The sequence below is a fragment of the Lynx rufus genome, unplaced genomic scaffold (genome assembly GCF_022079265.1).
Source record: "Lynx rufus isolate CCGP_SWC_20201006 ecotype Redwood Valley unplaced genomic scaffold, mLynRuf1.p SCAF_4, whole genome shotgun sequence".
Lineage (NCBI taxonomy): Eukaryota > Metazoa > Chordata > Mammalia > Carnivora > Felidae > Lynx > Lynx rufus.
The window spans coordinates 144,998,228-145,011,205 of NW_025814856.1; the positions used below are offsets into that span (position 1 = coordinate 144,998,228).

At 42.9% G+C, this 12,978-nt stretch overlaps 1 protein-coding gene across 1 annotated transcript in view; it reads left to right on the top strand.

The window, feature by feature from the left end:
* SND1 (staphylococcal nuclease and tudor domain containing 1) overlaps positions 1-12,978 on the top strand; it is a 424,279-nt gene that overhangs the window by 27,287 nt on the left and 384,014 nt on the right. Inside the window, exons 2-3 of the mRNA XM_047094810.1 lie at positions 1,628-1,777; positions 7,970-8,090. Of these exons, the coding sequence (XP_046950766.1) occupies positions 1,628-1,777; positions 7,970-8,090 (271 nt within the window). The remainder of the gene's footprint in view (positions 1-1,627; positions 1,778-7,969; positions 8,091-12,978) is intronic.

Genomic DNA, 12,978 nt, shown 5'->3' on the forward strand with positions numbered 1-12,978 from the left:
CAAGGAAGAGCCATTTAGACCAAGGTATGTGCTTCAGGTATTGGTGATACTGAGGCATTCATCAGAACGCTATTTTTTTTTTAATTGGAATGTGTATATTTGTTGGACAGAGTTTCTGTAAGAAGGTAGTAGATTGGATAAATATGTTCTATTCGTACAATGAAATATATAGCCATGAAAGTGAATAAACAGGTGTTTTACATCAACATGTATGAGTTTCACCAAAACAACATCAACAAAAACCCAAAACAGAAACAAAAAACAAAGGGCAAAAGAAGCAAGTGACATATGGGCACACACAGTAGACTCACTTTAGAGAGAGTTCGGAAATAGGAAAAATGAAGCTACATTGTGTAGAGATGTATACCTAGATGGTAAAACTGTACAGGAAAGTAAGGGAGGGGTGGTCATAATGGCGGCGGGGAAGGGGCTACAAGTAGAGTAGGGCACAGAAGGGAGCTTAGGTTCTAGCATGTTCTAGTTCTTCACTTGGGTGGTGGTTATTCAGTTTGCTCATTTTTTTAAGTGTACATAGGTGATTAAATGTGCTTCTGTATTTATATTAATATTTCATAATTTAAAGAATTAATTAAAGTGGAGAGGTGAGGGAGAAATGTCAGCTAAGCAAATGTACATAGGGGTGGCTTCCTTTCCAAGCATCGTTCCTTTATGGAGAACTGTGCCGTGCTGTGTACCGAAGGGCTCTATGTTGGCAGATCTCGCCAGCCTATCACTAATTTTTCAGCACCTATTCCTTGTTCTGAAGCGTGAGATTGGGAGTCTTTTAGATCTAGTGAAGCCAGTGCTCCAGTCCATCTGTTCATTAAATTGTGCCTTGCTGAGCAAAGACAACTTGAATAGCTTGGGTGACGTTTGTCATTTTTTTCTATACGCCTTTTCTTCTGTTCTCCCACTTGAGATCCTCCCTTCTCCCCTGCAGATATTTTAAGTTAAATCCTAGTGAGCTTCAGAGCTCTTTTGCAAGTGGGTTCTATGCCTGATGCCTTTGATTAGAGAGATAAAAGGAGCTACTGTGCTTGGGAGCTGTAAGGTGCCTCTTAGAGCTAGAAGGTTTTAATCCTAGAGAGCGTGGATTTTCTGGATCACTTTGTGTGTCTCCCTTGGCCTAGACTGAGTGCTGTCCGCAAGGGACGTGCAGCATTGGGTGTACTTGGCCTCTTGTGGGTGGAGTGTAGGGGCTTCTTCCTTCAGCTTCCCCTTTTCTTAGGCCTTCCGTTGCTTGCTTCCCTCCTAAACGGGATGTGTGGGTGGAGACATTAACTTCTTAATAATTGAAAAGAGCATGGGTGGTGGTGCTTGCTGGCATGAAATTTCAGAGGTCCTTCATCTCCATGTCTCACATGCCCTTTATCCTGAACAGTCTATTTCTTTTATGACTTTTCTGTTGTTTGTTTAATTCCTACTACTATTTCTGGGTCTGTCATTTCAGAATGTAGCCCAGCGTTTCCTGTGGGTGTTTCTCATAATGAAATTAAGAACAATCCCATTTGTTTATTTGAATGCCTCCAAGGTGCCAAGTATGTTGGGGATACGGTGAGGGAACACCTTACATTATGGTGAGATTGCCTCTAGACCACTAATTTTCTCTTTTTCTCCCCCTCCGTAGGTCCTCTCAGGGTGTGCTATCATTGTCCGCGGACAGCCCCGTGGAGGGCCTCCTCCTGAGAGGCAGATCAACCTTAGCAACATTCGAGCTGGAAATCTTGCCCGCCGGGCAGCTGCCACACAGCCTGATGCAAAAGATACACCGGATGAGGTGGGTGCTTCCAGAGGCTTCCCTGAGGCTGCGGACCCGGGTTCTAGCCTAATGTCTTTGACTGATGCACATTTGTACTCTTTGTTTTCCTGTGTATTTTGAGTATTTTTGTGTCACAGGAACGATGACTCTGGACGCACCCGTGTGGCTGGCAGAGTTCACACACTCAACACCGCTAGCAGTGAATCCCTGGCCCGGCCTGTCTCTCCTGCCTTTCCTGCCTTTTCCCATAGGCTTCCCACCTCTGCACGCTTGTCGGCATTGTCACTCCTTCTCATGGGACATAGGTTGGAATATTTCCTAGGTAGTCTCTCAGCCATTGGAGGCTGCCGTTGGTTATGGCAGCATTCTTTTATTAATTTGTGTTTGAATTCTTCATTCACGTTCAAAATTCAGAAGGATATGGAGTGAAAAATCCAGTTCTCTCCAGGGACTACTGATGTCATTAGTGTCTTGTGTCTCCTTCCAGAGATACATTATCGCCTGTCCAAGCAGACATTCTCACTTCCATAAATGGGAGTGTATTGAATGCCTGTGCTTTATTACAGATTCCTAATCTTGGATCCATGTGTGAACCCCTTGAAATTGTTTGCAAAGTTTTGTGTAAACATGCATTGTTAAGGGAGGGAGTTTTTTCATTTATTTTTTATTTTTTAACATTCATTTTTGAGTGAGAGAGACAGGGCGTGAGTGGGGGAGGAGTAGAGAGAGGGGGAGACAAAGAATCCGAAGCAGGCTCCAGGCTCTGAGCTGTCAGCACAGAGCCCGAGGTGGGGCTCAAACCCATGAACCGTGAGATCATGACCTGAGCTGAAGTTGGACGCTTAACCGACTGAGCCACCCAGGTGCCCCAAGGGAGGGAGTTTTTAATTGGTTTCTCAAGGTAGCTTATGGCTCAGTAGTCAAGAACCATTGTGTTATGGCGATTTGAGAGACTTACGAGCTTGTCCTGCCTTCCCCTCCTTTGCCCTATCACTCTGCCTCTGTCTGTGGTCTACCTTGAACTCCTTGAGTTCTTCCATCTCCTAGTAGCTGCTGTGAGTCCAAATTTGGTATGGTCTAGTCTTCTTGGCTTCTATACTTTGAAACCTCAGTTCTTGTCTCTTCTTAAATAGTGCTTTGGCTATCATTAGAAGTGAAATTTCTGGGTTCTAATTACTTGTCCTTTCCCCAACTTGATGATGTTGGGCAAGTTTGGTAGCTCAGCTTTCCTCTGCTGTTCCCTGACGTGGAAGTAAAGAAAAAAAGGCGGTTCATGGTGGATCTTCTGTTTAAGGAAAACATGTGTTTTAAAGAATCTATAATAAAAGGGGCATTTTGTTTGAATTACAATAGTGAAGCAATATTATAGAAAATAGTGATAGAGACAACTTACCTATAGTTCTGCTGTCAACAGTAATCCAGTTAGATTCTTGGGATAATGACAAAGTAGATCAAAGAAATTCTTTTTCATTGGTCCTCCATCAGTGACCACAACTGTTGGGAATAGTGATAGTGTAGACATTGTTTGGGAGACTTAAACAAGATCATGTGAAGCACTTAGCACATGTCTATAATGTACTTGATGAATGTTACTTGTAATCTCTACTGCTATTTGTTAATTTGTTATAAATACTCCTAGTACTGTTAGACTTAATCCCTGAAGATTAATTCTGTCATAGCACTTTTCAAATTTTGCATGCTATAAGTGCTTTTCTTGACCAGCATTTTCAATAGTTCTTTACCTTTCAATTGTGTGTTGTGTAACAGCTTGAGTGCTCCTGTGAGGAGAAGAGTTGACCCTGGCTGACTAGGGCTGATCAAGTTCATTGCCCCAGAAGAAAGAAGCAATGTAGTCTCTAAGAAAGAAGGGTTGGGTTTTAATTTCCTGTTTCGTGGATGGGAATCTAGGGCAGAGAAACACAAGGCCAGTTGGAACTTGTTCTAAAATATTTTAACTGTATCCTATGTAACAGTACAATAAAATCTTACAGGAACTCTTCTAGCTGAGAGAATACTCCGTGATCTGATCCCAGCCCTTATTATAGCTTCATGTATTTATACAGTGTGGTGCTTTTTTTTTTTTTTTTTCTTCCCCCTCTTCCAGAGCAACCCTGTCTCACTAAGTTTCTCCTGGTAACTCTTCAAAGGTCCCTGAGACATGAAGTATTTGATGGCTACAGATTTCACCCTTTCTTAGCCACAGTCACTTCTTCTCTGTCCTGATAATCTAGTCTCTCTTTTCCCTGCTGTGATCTGGTTTTCTCCCCTCACTGTGCTTTTGAAGCTGCTCCGGCTCAAGGGACCAGTGATGCCCACTGATAACCCAAATCAGAAACCTGATTTCCCTTGCTATCCCCTTGCCCTGTGACGTCCAGGCCTTTATCAAGACCTAGAGAGTCTGCCTCCTTTAAGATCTCTCTTCTCCATCCTTGAAACTTCATTACTACTCCTATTGTTCTTTGTTTCACTCTGATAGTGTGCTCGGAATGCTGAAATAATGGTGCTTCTGCCTTCAGTCTCCTCCCCTCTAACCCTTTCTCTATATGCTCCCAGATCTTTTTGAAACAAAGTTTCATTTATTCCCTTGCTAGATATTATTCTCACATTCATTCCTTGCTTATATGTCTTTCTCTGCAACACTGTAAGTTCGTCTAGGGGAAGGACCTTATCTCTCATCTCTCTTCTTGTGCCCAGTCAGTGCCCAACACAAAACTGATACACAGTGAATCAACATGTGAACAATGAGGGTAAAAAACCTGAGCGTTTCCTTTGGGGGATCAGTGGATTGTGGAATGTGGCAGTGCCCTTTCTTTCTGGCTTTTTGCTGTTTTGGAGCAGGTTGTCCATTTTTTTCATATTCAGGTAGAGTCCAGGATGGTATTGCTCATTTGCTTCCCTTTGTATCACTGTCCCAAATATCATTCAGTTGATTATTCTCTGCCTTCCCACATCATACTTCCCTCATCATATCTTCTTTCAAAGAGGCTCAGCTCTCCCAAGCCGTGTGGCAGTAAAAGCGGCTCCACTGTATGTTCCCAGGCCTCTCTGCCCTGTTGCAGGCTAATCTCCAGTGTTGCCTAGCTACTCTAGGCAGCCTAGATACTGCATTGATGGGCATTGTGGGAATTACATACTTATTTCCCACAGATTTATTGAGTTCTGTTACGTGTGAAGCTCTGTGTTGGTTTCAGGAAAAATACAGAAATGAGTGTTAACAGTCCTGCTTTCAGTGGGCCTTTTGAGAATTAGGGTGGTAGGGTCGTGGGGCCTTGAGGGATTAGTTACATACACATGTGGCACAGTGGGTGGGGTGATAAGAAGGTGGGACAAGACGTATTGAGCACTGGGCCATGGCCAAAAGTAGCTAGTTTTAAGGATTTACACTCTCACAGTAATTCAGCAGTCCATCTGGTTCGAAGAAAAGATGGGAATTAAAAAACTCATTTCATCGTGGTAGACCTCAGACCTTGCTTGAGGCAGGGAGCAGAGTGCAAGCTGCTAGATTGCCAGCCGTTGGGCATTCTAAAGGAAAAAGGGAATTTTGAGTCTCAACTGCTTACTAGCCATTTGCTTCTTAGATTGAGCTCTGAGACATCATGAAAGGACCACAGCTGTTCTTCCTATTAGGCCATTCTGGAGCTTCCTTGATAAATGCTTTGGGCAACTTTCCCATTCTTGTTCCTAGAGTTGTTCTGGGAGGCTGTGTTGGGATAGCCCTCTCTAGCAGACAGCCGTCTGCAGGCTGTCCTCTGTATGGACACTTGCACAAAGATTTGTCCTGGAATGCTCTGTTGCCCTTGTGAGGAGTGGTTTGATCAGTAGCTCTCATGGGTCCCTGTTGCCTCTCTTCATAGCTAGTCTTGTGTAGTTAGTGAATTTGCCCAACCCTAGATGGAACACAACTTGAGAAGGCTGGTTTAAGAAAGCAAGATTACAGAAATTAAATTAGTTTTCTTATAGGATTAAGTATATGTCCTTTCCAAGACCTAGAGTATGGCTTTCTCTTATTGCCTAGTGACTGACCAACTGTAAAACATGAGGTCCTAAGAAAAGGGTGCTCCTTCAGCAAGTCTCAAAATCTGTTAGTAATTTTGTTTAGTTGGTAGAAATTGGAGGTTTCCTCATAGGTGCTACATAGTTCCTTGTGAACTGACCCGTGATAAATGAGTTTTTAATCAAGTTCCTTTAAGATTACTTGTTTTGTCAGAGCTTATCCAAGTTTTAGGCAAAGCGTGTATTACTGAATTTTAGATATTTATTAGCGTGCTACTCAAAACTGAATCCTGAACATCAGACCTGTAGCGGAGGATGTTTTTTAAGTGGATCACTAAGGTAATAAAAATGGAGGACGCTGTGCTAGTTTATTCAGTACTGTTTTTGTGATGTGGCTGATAATTGGGCTCATTTTTCAATTATAAGACTCTTTTTGGTGACAGGTGGCTGTTTTCATTTTAAGGGGGTAGAGATGGGACATGAAAATGCGGTGAACTTTCTATGACCATTGAGTAATTGGCTCTTTTGCTCTTGGGTGCTTTGAGGAGAGAGCATTAGATGAGTGAGGATAAGCTTGTTTTTCTGTCTTTGAGAGCACTTACACAGGATCAGTTCTTCCTAGAAGCGTTCAGAACTGATGTTATACAACAGTACTAGTTTTGTGAACACCAGTCCGGCGGGTTGGTGAACTGCCATCTTTTGATTGACTTCTGGTTTCTGGGAAGTCATATGGGCGTTTTCTTTTAGAAAAGCTTGTTGGATAACTCCATGGAATAATCTTAATGGCCTGAAAGGTTAGCAGAGGCTTCCTTCCCAGGCCAGTCATGTACTGTTTGCCTTTACTATGTGTAGCCCCAGCCCTGTGGCTCCAGGCGATTGTAACAGGCAGCGTACGCATGTTGTATACACTTTTCCTTTTTGTACTTTGCATTTTTCCTGCACGTGAGCTCCTGCAGATCATATATTCCTTGAACTCATACGCCCTCCTTCCTCATTTCTGTTCTGAGGGAACTTGGGGGCACTGAGCTAGGTCTAGACTGTAAATTCAAGTGCAGGTGGCTGCTGACACAGGACTGCTTCAGAGGAGACATCTCCCTTTGTACCATCCTAGAAGTGATGGGGTGGGGATCTGGAGGTCACATGGAGACTCCTTGGCATTATGTGGATATGTGGCTCACCTCCTGTGTCAGAGCCTTAGATGGGTGACAGGAAAGAACCAGTTGTCAAGATGACCCCTTACCAGGGCGTGTTACTGGTGTCTTCCCTAAGATTGTGGGACCTGGGTCCCACGGGCACAGCCTCAGACTACAGCAGGAAAAGGAGACATTTTGGGGAGAATAGATCTTGCCCTTCTCAACTCTGTTGTTCTTAAAAAAAGTAGGGGGATTGGGTATAAGCAAGGCTCTTTCTTCTTTTTTTTTTTTTTAAGTTTTTTTAATGTTTATTTTAGAGAGATAGAGACAGAGCGTGAGCAGGGGAGGTGGCAGAGAGACAGAGAGACACAGAATCTGAAGCAGGCTCCAGGCTCTGAGCCGTCAGCACAGAGCCCAACATGGGGCCCGAAACCACGTACTGTGGGATCATGATCTGAGCTGAAGTCGGATGCTTAACCGACCGAACCACCCAGGTGCGCCAGCAAAGCTGTTTCTTGAGCAGGATACTCACTCTGGGAAATAGGAGCACTAGAACCTTGCACTTACTCTGACAGTGCCTTTAGCTGCTTTCAGGCTAGTTTAATAATTTGTGAAAGCACTTTGCAAACTGGAAAGAGACAAATGGAGGTGGTTGTTCTTTATGTTTTCCCTTTGACTAGGTGAGTTCCTGGAGCCTGGACTTCCCATTCAGGAGTGGGCTGATAAATACAAAGCATTTAGAGTAGTGGCTGGCTCATGGCAAGTGCTGTAAAATTATTGGCAATTATTATTCATGAAGTAAACTATAGATCTGAATAGAAAGTGGTGGAGGAGAAAGTACTACTGCCAATATCTGGGAAGCTGTGAGGCCTGTTTTCAGGGCCTGTGCTAGTTAAGTCAACTGCTAGATTCTCCTTTTTTATGAGCCCCCTAAGTGTGCAATCTGTGTTGTGTGCATTTCATTTTTATATTCCCCTCAGGGCTTAGCATAGGGCCAGGGTATTGAAGGAATGAAGTTGCTTGAATGCTGATTATAGTCGGGAGCTAGGCAGTTCTTACGTGACACATTTGTTTTGTCTTTCAGCCCTGGGCATTTCCTGCCCGAGAGTTCCTTCGGAAGAAGCTGATTGGGAAGGAAGTCTGTTTCACAATAGAAAACAAGACTCCCCAGGGGCGAGAGTATGGCATGATCTACCTTGGAAAAGGTGAGTTAGCAAGGAGAAAAGGACTCCTTTCTATCTATGTCTAAAGTTTCTCCAAAGATCTGATTTTATCTGGTGGAAGGCCAGTGTGAGTTCTGGTGGTGGGAGTTCTAGGACAGTTGGCTGTAGGTGTAATTGAAAGTCCTTTGAGTACCAGAGGTCATGGTACAAAGGTGCAGGGGATTGCTCCCGATTCCTGCTCCTTGTTTACTCCTGTGTCTGCTTTCCTGGCCTGGTTTAAATGTGTGTACTACACCATAGCATTCTTCCTTATATTAGCCATCAGCCTGTGGAACTCCGTGGCTCTGTGCTTCTAGGTCATAGTGCTAATTGAATTCCTATAGATTTCCTATTGCATCTTCTATTTCCTTTATCTGTCTTGTGGCTTTTCTTCTCCTGGGGCTTTTTAAGAAAGGAAGAGTTGTTTGGGGCTTGTGGGATTTTGCAAGCCACTTGGTTTGTAATGAAATGGAAAGAACACAGGCTTTGGAGTTTTGTAGATGTGGGTTAGAATTCTGGCTTCTGTTGGGGTGCCTGGGTGGCTCAGTCGGTTAGGCATCTGACTTCAGCTCAGGTCATGATATCGCAGTTTGAGGGTTCGAGCCCCACGTCGGGCTCTTTGCCGGCAGGCAGTTCAGAGCCTGGAGCCTGCTTTGGATTCTGTGTGTTCCTCTCTCTCTGCCCCTCCCCTGCTCACACTCTGTCTCTCTAAAAAATAAATAAACATTAAAAAAAATAAATAAAAAAAAGAATTCTGGCTTCTGTTACCGTGTACCCTTACTTAAATCTTAACCTTTGTAAGTTCTAGTCTCATCTGTAAGCTATTGAGAGAGTTGAAAGAGATAGTATATGTAAAACAGTTGTAAAACAGATAGTATATTCAAAACAGCAGAGTATGTACTCAGCGTATGTGCGTGGGCGCACATATACCTATTGTTTCACTGGGCCAGATGGCTCATGGGACATTAGGTGTTCTGATCTTTTTTGGATTAGGTAGAGGGAGAGGAGAGTATGATTGTGGAATGGAGTTTGAACAGAAATCGGACATTGAAAGGATTGATTGGTAGGATATTCTCCATAAAGCAGCCATTTTGGGAGTTATTTTGGGAGCAGACAGGGTTTTGTTTTGTTTTGTTTTGTTTTTTTATAATCTTTGATTAAGTTCTGTGATTCCTTTTTTTTTCTTTAATTTTTTTTTTATCGTTTATTTATGTTTGAGAGAGAGAGAGTGACACAGACTGTGAGTGGGGGAGGGCCAGAGAGAGGGAGACACAGAATTGGAAGCAGGCTCCGGGCTCTGAGCTGTCAGCACAGAGTCCGACACAAGGCTCGAACCATGAACTGTGAGAGCATGACCTGAGCCAAAGTCAGACGCCCAACCGACTGAGCCACCGAGGCTCCCCAATTCTGTGATTCTTTGATGTAGTAACCTTCCTACTGAGCTGCTTTAGATAATCTTTTGACTTGGGTAGCAAATAGTTGGAAATAAGTAAACAGGGTATGTGGCATGGCTAACAGCATCCTCTTAAGATTCTCAGCGTAGAGGTCTTAGAAAAGTGAGTTAGGGATGACCATGGAGTTGTCTTGTTTGATTTACCCAGCAGACAAACACCCTTTTCGCCCTCCCAGACAGATGGCTACCTGCTTCTCGATTGCATAGGAAACTGTAGGATTAGTCATCTTTTCAGAAAGATACAAATTTGCTTTTTACCCAAAATTCAAATAACATAGTAGGATATAAAACACTTAAGCGTTATTGTTGGATGGCTACCAGTTAGAAAGAACGGAAGACAGAAGTGCACGGTCTTCAAAATGCAATCACTCAAGGATTTTGAAGACAGAAGTGCACGGTCTTCAAAATGCAATCACTCAAGGATTTTATCACCTAAAAAATTGCAATTCCACAACAGCTGGTCAGTCTTCTGTCGCCCTGCCAGAGACCTCACTGAAACTACCGAAAATGTCAGGCATAGGTAATTTCTGTAGGGACCACCTTTAAGAGTTCTTTTAAGTAAACTCAGCCTTCAGCTAAAATGGCCTAAGTATTTATGTTGAGGGAAATTGACATTTAAAGTCTTTGTTTTTAGAAAGTTTATTTTTAAAACTGACCCAAATTATAAACTGGATATACTGTAGCATGCTAATGTACTAGTGTTTAAAATAAAACCTGGTACATGGGAGGTGATCAATAAATATATACTGAAAGAATGTTTGGAATTACTTACATCTTTCAGTTTTAAAGGTTTAAATGACTTAAAGTTTAATATTTTCACTCAACTCTTTTATCTCAATGCCATTTGTAATGAAATGTAATGAAATCTCAATGCCATTTGTAATGAAAGGAACAGTGGCTTAGATAATTAGTATCCTTATGTGTATCCTATTTCATGGTTTCTCCCTTTAAATTTTTTAATGTTTATTTATTTATTTATTTTGATTTTCTTAAATGTTTTTATTTATTTTTGAGAAAGAGAGAGTGTGCGAGCAGGGGAGGGGCAGAGAGAGAGGGAGACACAGAATCTGAACCAGGATCCAGGGACTGAGCTGTCAACCCAGAGCTTGATGCGGGGCTGGAACCCATGAGCCTTGAGATCATGACCTGAGCTAAAGTTGGACGCTTAACCAACTGAGCCACCCAGGCGCCCCTCCTTTTTAATTTTTTAAGTTTTACTCTTTATTTTTAATTTCGAGAGTGTGTTTGTGCCTGTGTGTGCTTGAAGGAGTGGCAGAGGAAGGGGGGGGAGGGAGAGAATCTTAAGCAGGCTGCATGCTTGTGCACAGCCCAACATAGGACTCGATCCCACAACCCTGGGCTCATGACCTGAGCCAAAATCCAGAGTTGGACCCTCAACCAACTGAGCCAGCCAGGCGCCCTACTCACTTCTTTTTATGTCGTGGAAGAATGGTAGAATTTGGGAATTTGTGGTTGATTTAGAACTTACTGGGAAAAAAAAAAAAAGATTAGTCCTCTGACATTTGGAGAAAATACAGTCCACTTGCTCAGAATATCGTCCCAATTGTGACTTGATCAGTTTTATAATTTGATAAGTAATAAGCAAAAGTCAGATCCTTGGCCTACAAATTCCCCATTTCAGTATTCTATCCACCATGTTTTGTTGCTTCCTTTGGGAGTTCAGCCCAGGGAAATGTATTTTTCTCCCTTTTGAAGGAGCAATCAGAACTCACTTTTTATTTTTTTTTTTTATTTTATTTTTTTTTTTTTAATTTTTTTTTTTTTTCAACGTTTTTATTTATTTTTGGGACAGACAGAGACAGAGCATGAGCGGGGGAGGGGCAGAGAGAGAGGGAGACACAGAATCGGAAACAGGCTCCAGGCTCTGAGCCATCAGCCCAGAGCCTGACGCGGGGCTTGAACTCACGGACCGCGAGATCATGACCTGGCTGAAGTCGGACGCTTAACCGACTGCGCCACCCAGGCGCCCCCAGAACTCACTTTTTAGAAGTGGGTCAGCCAACAGCCGTTTCATCGTGCTCTGTGCCAGGAAACTGAAAGCTGTTTGGTGTGCAGCTAATTGGCTGGCTTTATGACCACACATCTTGTTTGTACCTGGGCTTTTTCATGCTTTCCACCCCTCTGACCTCTTGGCACCTTACTGCTCAACTTTTTCTTTCTTTCTTTCTTTTTTTTCAAGTTTATTTATTTTGAGAGAGAGTGTGTGTGCGTGATTAGGGGGAAGGGTAGAGAGAGAGGGAGAGAGAGAATCCCAAGTAGGTTCGTGCCGTCAGCCTGGAGCCCAACGTGGTGCTTGATCTCATGAACCATGAGATCGTGGCCTGCGTGGAAACTGAGAGTTGGACACTTAACCGACTAAGCCACCCAGGCACCCCTCAACTTTTCCTTAAATTGTTAAACCCTTAAAAACCCTTCCTTTTGACTTTTTGCTCTTTGGGATTCTTGTTGCTTTGAAATAACCAGTGTAATACTTGCTAATGTCAGATAGTTCTGTGTGTCTGTGTCTGGCTTCAACAGTAACCTCAGTGGAAAGGTTCTTATGATCCGTGCTCAGCCTCAGAAGCTGAGAATTCTTTTTTTTTTTTTTGAGGGGGGCGGGTGGAGGGGCAGAGGGAGAAGGAGAAAGAGAATCTTAAGCAGGGTCCAGGTGCATCACAGAGCCTAATGGCAGGGCTTGATCTCAATTGTGAGATCATGACCTGAGCCTAAATCAAGAGTCAGATGCTTGACTGCCTGAGTCACCTAAGCGCTCCAGAACCTGAGAATTCCTTGTAGAAATATCATTCATCTGAACTTTCCTTGGTAGGAAAAGAGGTTTAATTTGATTCTGTAGAAATTTGGGCAATGCTAATAGCAAGGCATTTAGGCTGGGTTTGGGGGTGGTGTGTATATTGTTAGTGCTTATAGAAGTTGATATATAGTGTATCGAATATAAATCTCAACAGAATTTTATTCTGTGCTGACATTACCTATCAGCTAGACTCCTGTGTTTGTTTATCTGGGACCTTGTTCTCTGCCATATTAAAGATTTTTATGTGGCGATTCCTTTATCACTTTGTCTGACAAGCAGAGATTTAAGGGAATATACAGTCTGAAACCTTTTTCAATAGCATGGAAATGCAATTAATGTTTCAGGTGCCCAGGTAGAACCTAATCAGATTGGGTTTTAACTTCATTTTTCTTGCCTGCTGCTGTATGACAGATTAGAAACCTAGACATTACCTCTGCCCCTGTGTCTCCCAGAGCAGGAGAAAGTCTTTGACAAACGGTGTAGCTTGTCTTGGTGTCCTCTTGGAGCAGATAATAGGGCATCCTGGGAGGAATTGGACTTTCTGTGTAAAACGTGATAGACATTCCTAAACGAAGCCATATGATTGTACAGGTGTGACGACTCATTTGATTTGTTTTTAATTCCTG